The sequence below is a fragment of the Gigantopelta aegis genome, chromosome 4 (genome assembly GCF_016097555.1).
Source record: "Gigantopelta aegis isolate Gae_Host chromosome 4, Gae_host_genome, whole genome shotgun sequence".
In the NCBI taxonomy this organism is placed as follows: domain Eukaryota; kingdom Metazoa; phylum Mollusca; class Gastropoda; order Neomphalida; family Peltospiridae; genus Gigantopelta; species Gigantopelta aegis.
In genome coordinates this window covers 16045481-16059579 of record NC_054702.1, presented here as the reverse complement: position 1 = coordinate 16059579, position 14099 = coordinate 16045481, and the positions used below count along the sequence as shown (strand labels likewise).

Sequence of the window (14099 nt, the reverse complement as noted above, 5' to 3'; positions counted from 1 at the left end):
GTATATATAGTATTTACTACTAACTGCCAACTTCGATTTTGTGTGAAATGGCACCAAATAATTAGTCAAAAACAGCAAAACAACATAATGGACCAACAAAATATTATTTATTTAAAAGTTAAAATTTTGCATACGGAAAAAACCCAAGTTATACATGTATGCAGTCAGACTTTGTTACAGCTTGCAATAGCATAACCGAAAATTATTGGGTTACGACTAATGCGAGTTACAATTTTATAATATAATATATGATATTGACAATCCTGAAACACAAATGACTGGGGTACTGAAACACACACATCAAAATAAATATTATATGATAGAGGATTCGTCACGAGTTTATTAGGATAAAGGATAAATATATATATCTTAGTTACAAATATTTTATGATTTTATTTTAGACAGCCAATGAAACTATCGAAAAAACCCCACATTATTTGTAATATTCTAGTTGCTTTTTTTTTCAATCGTCAGCTACATAGCCGATTGCTAATGTTTATACAAAGTGGCAATAACTTTTAGTCTTTTGCTGATAAAATATCCCTTAAATTAACAACATTTGTAATTTAATGTCATTTTGTAAAATACATTACCGGGGTGATTGTTATAAATTGTTATGCCATGGTACGATATGACTTTCAGTTATGGTACGAAATGACCAATGTACGAAATGACTAGGGTACGAAATGACTTTTTGCAATGGTACGAAATGACCAAGGTACAAAATGACTTTGCAATGGTACAAAATGACTATGGTACGAAATGACCATGGTACGAAGTGACTAGCAACCTCGAGCCCTGCACTAGCTACTGCAAATATGAAAACTTCATACCAACATTACTACATACCCCCCCCCCCCCCCCCCCCCCCCCCCCAAGTAAGGCTATGTCCAGGAGTTGTGGTCCACGGGCAGTTGAGCTGTTATAGGTTAGATTATAATTGTATTCTTGTGTTAGGAAACCAACCTCCACCGAAAGGATTTGAACCACAGATTCTCTGTGTGAGAGTCTAATGCTCCACCAACAAAGCCAATAGGGAATTTCAGTTGGTAGAGCGCTGGACCCTTGTCAGTGGTTCGGATCCCTTCAGTGGAGGTTGATTTCTCTTCTCACATTTTAATATATATATATTTTAAAATTATTTTTACCTTCTTATTAAAGATGTGGTGTACTGGAGTGAGTTACGCTATGAAGAACAGGGCAGATTTGTGGTTTGTTCTTATAACAAACGCACAACAAAGATTGAAAGCTGGACTCCACCAGACTTCAACGTGAGGAGCCTGGTACATGAATATGGAGGAGGAGCCTTCTTCATCTTTAACGGAGCCGTTTACTTCTCCAACTTTAAGGACCAGGTTTTGTATGTTCAGAAAGCAGCTAACAGCCCTCCTGAGGCTGTTACTGAAGTTGGCAAGAGCTGGAGATACGCAGATGGTTTCTACTCCAGCAAGGTATGAATCAGTTTCTTGTTTTTTCAGGGATGATAAAACCACCAAATTTCACCTGGAATTCTGGATTCTAATTAATACAACTAACATATTATTCACAGGGCACAATATTTCACGAGAACCGTTCTGTTCGCATGTCAGTTATGCAACTTTAAAATCACAAGAACAGCCAATCGGTTATGTGGTAAACAATTACATACTAAAATTAAAAGTACCATGTGTCAGTAATGAAAGTGAAAATCAGTTTATGTTTTTAAATACATTTGAACCACCAATGTTGGACAGAACCATAGTTCAAGTGCATTAGGATTAGGTAAGCCTAACTCATCAGATACGAGAACTATATTCACGTAACCAAACAATCGGTTACCTAAGTAAAATTCACGTGAACTGATTTCCAGTTACCTAAGATTTTCAAACATTGATATATATTCACTGAGTATTTTTCGCATTAAATCAGAGGTTTTGGGCCAAATTTACAAAGACTGTTTTTCTTAAACGTACGTGTTTAAGCTTTGTAAATGTATATATGTACGGTAGTTATACGTGTGTAAGACATAAACAGACTTTGTAAATGTACATATGTACGGTAGTTACACGTGTGTAAGACATAAACAGGCTTTGTAAATGTACATATGTACGGTAGTTATACGTGTGTAAGACATAAACAGACTTTGTAAATGTATATATGTACGGTAGTTATACGTGTGTAAGACATAAACAGGCTTTGTAAATGTACATATGTACGGTAGTTACACGTGTGTAAGACATAAACAGGCTTTGTAAATGTACATATGTACGGTAGTTGTACGTGTGTAAGACATAAACAGGCTTTGTAAATGTACATATGTACGGTAGTTATACGTGTGTAAGACATAAACAGGCTTTGTAAATGTATATATGTACGGTAGTTACACGTGTGTAAGACATAAACAGGCTTTGTAAATGTATATATGTACGGTAGTTATACGTGTGTAAGACATAAACAGGCTTTGTAAATTCAGCCCTTTATGTATGCTGTCATGTTATGGTGGTGTTTTTATAATTAGTGTCTCAAAAATTACTAACTTGAGATGAAAATTATAATAATAATAATATTATTATTATTTGTGCCATTTTAAGTTTTAATGTTTCATTAGCAGCATTTCTTAATAGAGATTTTCATGTAGTTGTCTTTCCATACTTTTATTAACATTCTTAATAAATTAAACTTTTGTTTGACTGTGTGTGTGTGTGTTCATGGTTTTAGAAGCAAAGGATCTACTGCATAAGAGAAGACCATGATGTAGTGAAGGAGGGAAAAGCAAAAGAAGCTGTCAACACTGTGGTTGTCATCAACCCTGACACAAAGACGCAGAATGTGTTGGTAAGCATTTACATTATATTCTAGGCAGTAACATCATAAGATGCAGCAGTGGTAGGGCTCTTGCTTAACGTGGAATGGGTCATACAATTGATAACCCATTGGTGAATAAACCCATTTGACTTTTACATTTTTAACCAATGTTCCACAATGCAGTGTCAGGTCTTGAAAAATTCCAAGACCGACAAACTTTGCCATTTTAGGGGAGTTATCACTCTCATTTCCATCACTCCTTTGAGACTACTTTGAGACTACGATAGTTCAAGGAAAGTGATTTTAGCTCCCAATCTCACTGATGGTAATTCTTTGCTGTTATATTTGTTGTTTTATCTTTGTTACAATGTTACAGGTTTGACCCTTTAATGAACTGTGAGCAGACTTACATTTTCATTGAGCAGACTTCAGTCTTGCTAGACTCGACCCATGCCCGAGTACTCGTGGAGACCCTAGATGCAAACAGGGAATCATTCAAAGTATACATGTGTCAGTTATGGTGATCGAAAATGCAGGGAATGGGGGTCCCTTTACGTCGGGTAAAAATATAATACTAATAATATAGCTTTAAATAAATAAAAAAGAAAAAGAAGATTAGTCCTAATTTTATTAAATGTTTTTCTTTTCTTCAGAATTTTGACCATTTTAAAAAGTAATAATAACAAAAATAAAAAGTAATAATAATTCCTGTAGAAACCCATTGGACATTCCAGGTATAAAAATCTTACATACATGCAACTTAACCATTATAGTTAACAGCATAAAAGTTATATACTGCATTTAAACAATAAAAATATTATCTTCTAACTGTGTATGTGTATTCTTTGACTGACTGTTTGATACTTGTAGGCTACTGCACTGATTAAACAACATTCTGTGATCTAAGGTTGACGACAGTCACTTTTCGCACCCTTGTTTTGGGTTCGTACACAATAAATATAGCATATCTTACCGTAATTTCACTTGAAATCCATATTTAGTAAAAGGTACAATTTTTTAATCACAAGATTTTCTTCAAACACATTCAGATGCATTAGTAATGTTCAAACAAAAAAATTTCAATAGCAAGTTTGCACTGGAATTTTTCCAGCATTCTTAAAACGGAAACGTCATGTACCCAGTCTATGGTTATTGTAAGGCGATTCAAAGTGACGTCATTGGAATACTGACGTCATTCAAATTCAAAATTAACTATATTATTACAATGCTTCGCCACATTAAAATAAAAACTGGTCTACTAACCTTGACCCCTGTCAAATTTCTATAACAAGCGGACAACGTTGTTTACAGGTTGGTATTTTGTTATTTTTCATAATTCTGGACAAAATATTAATTTTAAGTTTCAAAAGATGAAAGAAATAAAAAGTACCTTTTGTCAAATATATTATATAAAAAAATTACCGTTGGATATGTTTTATTTACTGTGTACGAAGTCAAAACAAAGGTGCAAAAAGTGACTGTCATCGACCTTAGCTAAACATTCCTTTCCTTTCCAGGTGAGTGGTGCAGATTTTTACAGCAGTCCACACATCTCTCCGGACGGGAGACACATTTGTTGGATGCAGTGGAATCATCCAAACATGGTGAGTGATAGCTCTTAAGTGTTAAAGCCACTGGCACTAGTTTTTAAAATAGTTTCAGTTATTACAGCTATTTTACTGTTAATGCGCACATTACTTACAATTGTTTACTTAAACTATCAAGTTTGGCAGATCCTATGTATTTCTAGTCATCCTTGTGTTTGTGATGGCTCAAAATGCATTTTATAGAAAACAAAAAGGTATGTACCTCTGAAACTAAAATTAGCAGCTTCAAAGATGCAATATTCAGTATATTTTTTATTACTTAGCATTTAAAAATGGATCATCCAGTTTAATTTTATTGCATAATGTAACACTGTTGAATGTTTATAATTCATATTTTAAGCCTGGTGGGTCTACTACAATATTTTTACTATTGAAATTTGATTTCAATAATATCAAATTTTGTGGGCGTTGAGTTTTGTGTAGTTAAGAAAAAAAAAAAAACAGAAAAAAATATGCTTTAGAAAACACATTGAATATAGTCCACAGCAAAATAACTTCTGCGTAATGTGTTTTTTTAACAAAAACTCCACAGCAATGATCACTGCATTGCTGATTACTGTGGGCAATTGCAGGGGCTGGATGGATATACAGTTAAAATAAAGTCCACCACCCCATCCATAGAAGTCTGTTGCAATATTATTTAAAACCAAAAACTAAATTTAATAGCATTTAGACCCCTAAAACAGGCAGATGGGACAGGTCTTGGCCGTAATGTATTTACCCCTTAAAACTGGCCTTTTGGGTGTCCAGTTTAGAGGAATTTCACTGTGTACTGACATGTCTAGTGTAACTTCAGAACAGCAAACTTTAATTCTGTTGAATGAATTATTTGTGTTTTAATTGTCAATTTATATTGACTGTTGTTTGTGCCAAACATATAAAAAAAAGATGTATGTATATTTCTTCATCCTGCTGATGTTATGTGTATTTACATTGATAGCCTTGGGACAGCACTGAAGTGTGGACTGCTGATTTAACCGACAGTGGTGATGCTGTTGTTAGTGACTCTGCAAAAAAGGTAATTACGAAAATCAAGCTTTGATTTTCAATGCTAACGACTTGCTTTAACCAGTTTAAGCATAATCGTTGGGAGTATGCTAGAAGTTTTCCAAGATGTGTTTTTAATATTTTTTAAATATTCAGATTTCTTAGATATTTTTGTGTTTGGTTTTTAAATATTTTAGATTTAATTGTATGTTTTTCTGTATGTATCTTTTAACTATTCACCTTTTTCTAGTGTTTTGTAATTTTTTCATACTTGTGATTTAACTGTGTTTTACATACTTAAATTTCTCATACGTGTTTAAAATGTTTACATGTCTCCAATATTTTCATACTTGTTAATTAGAATATTCACGTATGTTTTCATTTGTGTTCTTACTAGTTTAAATAATAAAATTTCACTGAACTATATTCATACTTGTGTTAAAAAAAAAAAAAAAATTAAAATGTTTTCTTGCTAATGTTCCAAATAGTACAATTTCTTCAGTGTTTTCTTACATGTTTTAAACATCATGGAGAGGCCTGGACATAGACCAGCGATAAAGCACTCACTTGATGTGTGGTCAGTCCAGGATCGATCCACATCGGTGGCCCATTGGGCTATTTTTCGTTCCAGCCAGTGTACCACAACTGGTATATCAAAAGCTGTGGTATGTGCTATCTTGTTTGTGGGATGGTGCATATAAAAGTTCCCTTGCTACTAATGGAAAAATGAAGCAGGTTTCCTCTCTAAGACTATATATCAAATTAGCAAATGTTTGACATCCAGTATCTGATGACTAATAAATCAATGTGCTCTAGTGCAGGGCCGTAGCTAGGATTTTTTTTCAGGGGGGCAACTGAGTAGTTAATAGTCTAAAACTCCTTAAACAGTTAAGAAGAGAATTTTCTAAAAAAAAATCCAGATTTTTTTCTAGCTATGGCCCTGTAGTGGTGTCATTAAAGAAAACAAACTTTAACTTTAACCATCTAGGTTGCGGGAGGAGCTGACGTGTCTGTGATGATTCCCACGTGGACATGTGACAATGAACTGCTGTACATCGGAGATCAGACCGACTGGTGGAATCTGTATCACGTGTCTGGGTCGGGAACACACACGAACCTCTTACCGAAGGAGACAGAAATCGGAGGACCTCATTGGGTGTTTGGTTCCAGAGCAAAAACCTACTGCCTCGATCCCAGCGGAAGTGGAAAAATTGTTACAACTTTTGGAGGGGTTGGTTATTTTTTGTGATTTTTATAAATACATTGACAATGTGTTGATCCATATAATGTATTCTTGAAATGTTATATTGGTGTTATTATTTTATAATTTCTCCATAATCAAGGTAGAAGTTACTTCACTGACTTCAAAGCTATTAATTTATAATATTACTTTATAATTTCTCCATAGTCAAGGTAGAAGTTACTTCACTGACTCCAAAGCTGTACAGTGTTTCCTGGTTTTCTGCTGTTCAAAACATATGATATAGTTTTGGCTGATATATTGCGTACATGTTGAATAGGTTCCACCATTTTGGACCATTGTGCAAATCTAACCCAAGAGCCAATCTCAGTACCCAACTACCAGTATTAAAATTTCCAGATATTCTTTTGAAACCCACTTTTATCTCTGTTGATAATATTTTATGGAGAACGAAGTATCATTCTCGACTTTCTGGAGCCTTAACAACTGTTGTCGACTTGCTTTGATGACTAAATATGTAACTGATCTCCGTGTTGTAGTGATCAAAACATTGACTTTAAGTCTGGTAGGTACTGGCGTCACATCCTGGTACCGGCTACCACCTAGGGTGAGTTTTATCAGCTCAATGGGAAGGATTTCTCTCTCACTAATCACTAACAACTACCATTAACCTGTCCCGGACAAAAGGCCCAGTTTTATGTATGTGCCCAGGACAGCATAATTGAACCTAAATTGGATATTATAAGCATGAAAATCGAAGTTAAAATTAAATGAAAAATAAATATTCGGCACCAATAAATGTTTATTATGTAATGAAAGTATGTTATAGTGGTATTTACAGATTATTTTTACCTGCTTTATCTGCTGTTATCTTGGATGTTCTATTTTTAGGAACTGGGTATATTTGATTCCAAATCCAAAGACTACAAGGTGATCAACACAGGATTTAAAAACCACTCGTTTGTTGCTTTGACGACTTCAGGAGATATATACTGTCTGGCCGCCAGTCCCACACAATACCCTTGTGTTATCTCTGTCAATGTGGAAAGTGAAAAGGTAATTTAAAAACAAAATGTATTTATTTGTTTATTTATTTATTTATTTATATTTTATTATTATTTTTTAAAGATTAATTTTTTTTTAATTATTATTATTATACATGTACTTTTGTTTATTTACACAACATAAAACAATATTTTTATGAAGTTTGAAGGTGTCCAGTGTGATCTCATTGTGTTGAATAGATGGATGGATGTTAATTAAAAATTAACTTAAATCTATAATTTAGACTGTCATTCTACCCATTTTCTCACCCTGCTCATTGCTAAACCAGCCAGTTGTTAATTTTTACACAAGTAGCTACAATATTTAGTCTGATGTCATATAACCGTAAATAAAATGTGTTGAGTGCATTGTTAAATAAACATTTCCTTCCTTCTCATTGACTTCAGTACTGTGATTTCTATTTTAAGGTGAACGTTATTCTCAAGTCTTGCAAACTGGAGTTGGACACGGGCTACTGCAGTGTCCCTGAAGAAATAGAGTGGCCAACTGCCAATGGTGAGAAATGTCATGGCTTTTACTACCCTCCTCAAAACAAAGACTATGTGGCTCCAACAGACACACTTCCTCCACTGCTGGTTCGTGCTCATGGCGGGCCTACCAGCACATACTCGTCCAATTTAGACACCAAGATACAATACTGGACCAGTCGAGGGATAGCAGTCCTCACTGTCAACTACAGAGGTAGCACGTCCTATGGAAAGCAATACAGACATAGGCTCCGTGGAAAGTAAGTACTGGTGTTGTTGTTACTGGTTTGAATTAACACTTTTGAAACCAAACAAGAAGAAGAAGAAATTGACACTTTAAATACTGTTTGATCCATGTAAAATATGGCATATGATACAATTCTTTATTATAGATCTTTCTGTCTGACAATCTTTCACAGCTTGTTTACATTTGTGTTTGGGAGCAGGTGCAAGATGTTTCTAAGGAGGTGGTACAAATTAGGCCCGTAGGAAAAGTATCTGGAGTCGGGAGGCACATTTTCTAGTAAGGAGGCCTTAGTGTCTAGTGATGGGGGAGATGTGTGTGTGCACAAGCCACATTTTTATATTTATATAGAATAAGACTGATCAAAAAATGTATCTTCAGGTGGGAGGGCACAGGACAATTCCCAGCTGACCAAACTCTTACATCTCTCAACTAAAAAGAAAAAATTCATTAGATTCATCTGGAGTCCTTGGAATTGGGGTATGAATGCAGTACACCCCATTGCATCTGTGTCTGTATTCTTCCTTATCTCCAGCTATCTGACAAGTTTCGTAGCTTGTTAGAACACATTGCTATTGAAAATGGCTGGTATCTCATTTTAAAAACTCATGTCAATACACATGATGTTAAATACATCATCACAAATTATTGCTACATATTTTAAAACTGTGTTTCTTGTTCTGCAGTTGGGGTATCTGTGATGTGGAAGATTGCTGCAGTGGTGCTCTGTATCTTGTGGCCACCGGGAAGGTTGATGGTAACAAGCTGTGTATTGATGGTGGCTCGGCAGGAGGGTACACGACTCTAGCCTGCTTAACATTCAAGAATGTTTTCAAAGCAGGTATATATATATATATATATATACTCTTCAAAAAAAGTAGGGGAATGCTAATAAGAATTTACAATTGCCAAAATTGTAAGGTATATTAGCTGTGGGGAATGGTTATATGATAATAGTGAATTAATTGGGCAAACATTACAGTAGGTTTTATGACCACCAAAGATCTTGAAGGACGACTGGGGTCAGAAGTGAAATTTGAAAGTTGACGGGGTTTTTTTATCAGTAAATCGCAAATTCAAACAATAAAAATGACTAAAAACAAAATAATAACTGTATGATCAACAGAATGAAAAGATTGACAAACATAATGTTCTACAGTGATTAATGGACCTTCCTGGAAATTGTAAAAATCTGGAAATTGTCAAAATCGAGAATGACACCCCACGCACGTGTACGGGACAACTGTGTGATGCATGTGCAAACTATGGAATGTGTTTCAGTGTGTTGATAAACAAATCTGAACGTTCTTAACTAGGACGTCTGTGGTCAAAACATATGTGTGGTTGAATAGTTGATATTAACATTAATATTTCAGGTTCCCCAACTTTTTCTGAAGAGTATATTATGAAATTTTTTATTAAAATTTATAAGAATTATTATAATATATAAACAGCAGTTTGGGTTAATTTTTTATTTGTAAATTTTAATGCTTTTGAATTGCTATTCAACCATTACCTTTTAATATAACATTCATTTCAAATTTTAATCTTGTTCTTGTTTCATCTTGACAAAGTCAGAAGACGAGATACAGATATTATTTTTCAAATGGCGATGAGGACGGAGGTAGTGGCATCAACTTTTGCATTAGATCCAGTGTTAAGTTTTTGTCTTCAGCTTAATTTACACCAAAAGTAATAAGATTGATATGGGTTGTGGAAATCATGGAATTTTCAGTTGGGTGATGGAAAATGAAAATTGATTGACAATTATCTTTTCCAATTTAAAATAACACCGGAAGAACAGAATCTGCATTAAAAAACATTGTAAACATTGCATTCTTGTTGTTTCACTGTTTTATTGCTTCTTGTTCAGGTGCTAGCCACTATGGAATTGGAGACTTATCAGCCCTTGCGGAAGACACTCACAAGTTCGAGAGCCGTTACATGGATACAATTATTGCACCGTATGATACTGATGAAAACAAGCAAATCTATGCTAAACGTTCTCCAATTCATTACACTGACAAGTTAAACTGTGCCATGGCCTTTTTCCAAGGGGATGAGGATAAGGTAAATATTTTATAATCAAAATTTTCTATTATAGGGGTTGAAAAATCATGGGAAAATGCCAATTGACTTTTATTCGTCTTTTTTATTACAATATTTAATATCCCAATTGGGGATGAAAATTAGTTTTAGGAACTAGGTACACATGCCATGGATGATGGATAAGAAGAGAGTGAAAAAAGTTAAAGGCTGCACAAATTAGAAATTTTTTCAGTCCTTTTTCTTTGCATAACCCATTTTCAAAATAATATAAAACACTTCATAATTTATTAATGTAAAATTTCATGTAATGAAATAAAATCAATATATTAAAAAGAAATAAAACATTTAATGCATAACATTATTAATATTATTTCAGTTCGTTTCCTCTTTGCTTTTTAATTAATACGACAAGCAAAATATAGTTTATATCACTGTACACATTTTGTGTGAATGGCAAACAGATTATGCAAGCATGGTTCCATGTGGCCCACAAGTGATGATAACCCTGAAAACAAATAATCAAAATTGGGAATATTTATCCCCCTTTTCCATCAAAAGTAAAAATATCAGTGCATCGTGACTTAAAATTTTAATGTGTTTAAAATGTGGGTCTTGATTGTTTGAGAGTTTATATCTTAACTTGTTTTTCAGGTGGTACCTCCAGATCAATCAGTCAAAATGTATGAGACTGTCAAGGCAAAGAAACTACCTGCACTTTTAGAAATGTTCAAAGGTAGAGTATGTTTTTATAAAATAAAACATTCTACTAAAATGGGTCGGGGGAGACACAGTAGTTTTATGAAGACATTTCTTTTATTTTGAATTGTAAAATTTACTATTTCATTAATAATGTTAAATTATTTGAAATGTGATGAATGATTTTTAATGTATGTTTTAGGAGAACAACATGGATTTCGGAAAGCAGAAAACATCCAGCGAGCTCTTGACGTAGAGTTTTACTTCTTTGGAAAAGTTCTGGGATTCGAACCAGCAGACAAACACATTACTGTAAGTAACATCTGCTTTCTTCAAGGGAGATAATTATGTACAGTTTAAACAACAAGGGCCAAATTTACAAATATTTCTTTAATGATTCCAAATAGGTTGAGTATTGTATTTTTAAATAAGTCAGTGTCTTTAAGTTATTTTAATTTTTTATTACTAAATAATAGCATTTAACATTTATTGTATACATGATTACTTATACAATAACAAAATGAGATGGTGCTATGGCATACGGGTAGATAACTCAAACCTTTCATGGTCGGCCTATATTGCTTTTTTGCATGCACATTGCCAAACAGTGGTACCATATGTTTGTTCCATTTTTATTTTGTTATTAGCATTTATTCTGACATAGTGACCATTGAAATATATTCAGAACTGAATGGTGGTATGCAGCCTTATACATGTGTACATCCATTCCTGTCCTTACATACTTTACTCTACAAGGTAGCTGTGGACTGTTATCCTTTATACATGTGTACATCCATTCCTGTCCTTGCATGCTTTACTCTACATGGCAGCTGTGGACTGTTATCCTAATTTATCGTTATTCTTATTCTTCTTAAAAATGCTATTCACCGTAAGTTATTAACTCCCACAAAAACAATGGGATAAAATATTACATTTGTCAAATTTTGCACCGGACTATACAGACACTAATCTAGGTTTGAAAAAAAGTAGGAGAATTGACTTCTTCCTTCCCAGCAAAAAGGGGAGTGTTTAATAAAAATGAGCAAGGTGAATATTTATTGGTACCTTATTATTGGTAATGTTTTGTCATATTTTGTATTCATTTAGAAAAGTTCTAACTGTAATATTTTGTTATCGAATACTACTACTTCAGGTAATAAAATTTAATCAAAACAATTGAATGTTTCCATTAAAATGCAGTAGTGTTAAGTAACTGATAATTAAGATGTCGTTATGTGGAAATGAAATTAATCTGTCTGAGAATTAACAATACTTGACTGGTCGCTGTAAACAGCAAGGCATGCAGTGTTGTTTAATATAGTGCCAAAGTGAAACAAAGGATCAGCAAAGTTGTAAGTGAGCTAAGACAATTATAAACAAGTTGGTGTCTTTAAGTCTGTTGTATGATTTAGTTTTTTAAAATCAGATTAGGTCATTTGAACCAACGTTTGGCAAAAAGGCATAATTTCACCAGCTAGAATAATGCATGATTTACCAAATTATACTGTCTTATTTATTTATTGTTTTTCAGGTGAGAATTGACAATCTGGATGAGAATAAAGGTATCAAGGATTAGCAATCTAAAAAATAAAAAACTATTTCTTTGATGGAACATTCCACAAGTCTCTTTCATGTTTTTTTTATCAAATTATATACTGTAAATCAGGAAAATAATGCATCATGATATTGCATTTCAACAAGTACACTCTAAAACACATATTTTATTAATGTGTCCAATAAATGCAAATTTAAAAGATCACATTACAAAGAAAAAAAGTAAGTTAGCTTTCAATAAATACACAAAGGGCATAACTGTGTTGTATTAAAGTTTATATTACAACAGTTAAACAAAAGCAGTTGACATTTGTTTCGAGAGTCAAACCAGTGGTAGCCATCCATGTTTTGTTATTTTTATTTGGTAGTACTTTACTCCATATTTCATGCAGAGCATCACAAAATGGCAAGTTGTTGATTGTTTGTTTCACTTGTCCAACATGTATTTGCTTTAAGTTTTTTTGTCTTATTTTACATAATCACTACTATTAACATAAAATAGTACTGGGACTTTCATTCTAACAGATGATCACTATGTGTGTTGGTGTTGGTGTTTGTATTTTTGTTTTTTAATTTTATTCTTATTAGATTTATTGGTTAAAATATAATGCATAAAATAATTATTGCACTATATTTTGGTCCCATTTTTCAAATTAATATTGTGCTCACATTTATTTCATAATTTACAGTATCTATTTTTCCTATATTTATTATTAAATTACAAGACATACTGTAGATAATGAAAGTTTGTGAGCAACAACATATTACAAAAACACTGAGTGGCTTATTATTGTAGTAGCATAATTTTTGTTTTGTTTTTATTGTATTTTGTGGGGGCTGGGGGGGTTGATGTGAACATAGTAATACCGGCAGTAAAAAAAACCCTCCCAAAACCTGCCTTATTTCATTATAAAAACATTAATTGATCCTGATGAATGTAAAAGAAATAACAGATGAATGATATACCAGTAATGTGATTATAAGTGACTCAATATCAAATACAAATTCTGCATTTGATGTTTGGTATCTTGAATGTTAAAACTTAGCTTCCTAATTAACACAACACAACACAACACATAAATTGTGCAAAATGAATTCTTAAGTGTGTGGCTATCAATTGAAGATGCCAAATTTTCTACACACACACTATGCTATTGTTTACCACTTGAAAAATCTTCATGCTGCAGTACATACTAGTAGTAGAGATCTACAGTATTTTGGGTCAGATGTGCTTGTCAAGTATACATGTACTTTTTAACTGTTGTGTTATTTTATTTCGAATACATTTGCCCCCACCATTTATAACAAGACTATTTGAAGATATATAGAGAATAATAAATGAGTTACCAGTTATTATCAAATTTATGGCTCGAGTTAAATAATTTTCACTTGACATGAGCTTTAGGAACATAAATTTGATAATAACTGGTACTGAGTTTGTTATT

At 33.2% G+C, this 14099-nt stretch overlaps 1 protein-coding gene across 1 annotated transcript in view; it reads left to right on the top strand.

Moving 5' to 3' along the window:
- The window catches only part of LOC121372717, a 24306-nt gene extending 10207 nt beyond the window's left edge, over nucleotides 1-14099 (top strand). The window contains exons 2-13 of the mRNA XM_041499193.1: nucleotides 1162-1451; nucleotides 2698-2814; nucleotides 4302-4388; nucleotides 5332-5409; nucleotides 6367-6609; nucleotides 7471-7635; nucleotides 8052-8371; nucleotides 9042-9196; nucleotides 10229-10425; nucleotides 11056-11137; nucleotides 11303-11412; nucleotides 12632-14099. Of these exons, the coding sequence (XP_041355127.1) occupies nucleotides 1162-1451; nucleotides 2698-2814; nucleotides 4302-4388; nucleotides 5332-5409; nucleotides 6367-6609; nucleotides 7471-7635; nucleotides 8052-8371; nucleotides 9042-9196; nucleotides 10229-10425; nucleotides 11056-11137; nucleotides 11303-11412; nucleotides 12632-12676 (1889 nt within the window). The 3' untranslated portion in view covers nucleotides 12677-14099. The remainder of the gene's footprint in view (nucleotides 1-1161; nucleotides 1452-2697; nucleotides 2815-4301; nucleotides 4389-5331; nucleotides 5410-6366; nucleotides 6610-7470; nucleotides 7636-8051; nucleotides 8372-9041; nucleotides 9197-10228; nucleotides 10426-11055; nucleotides 11138-11302; nucleotides 11413-12631) is intronic.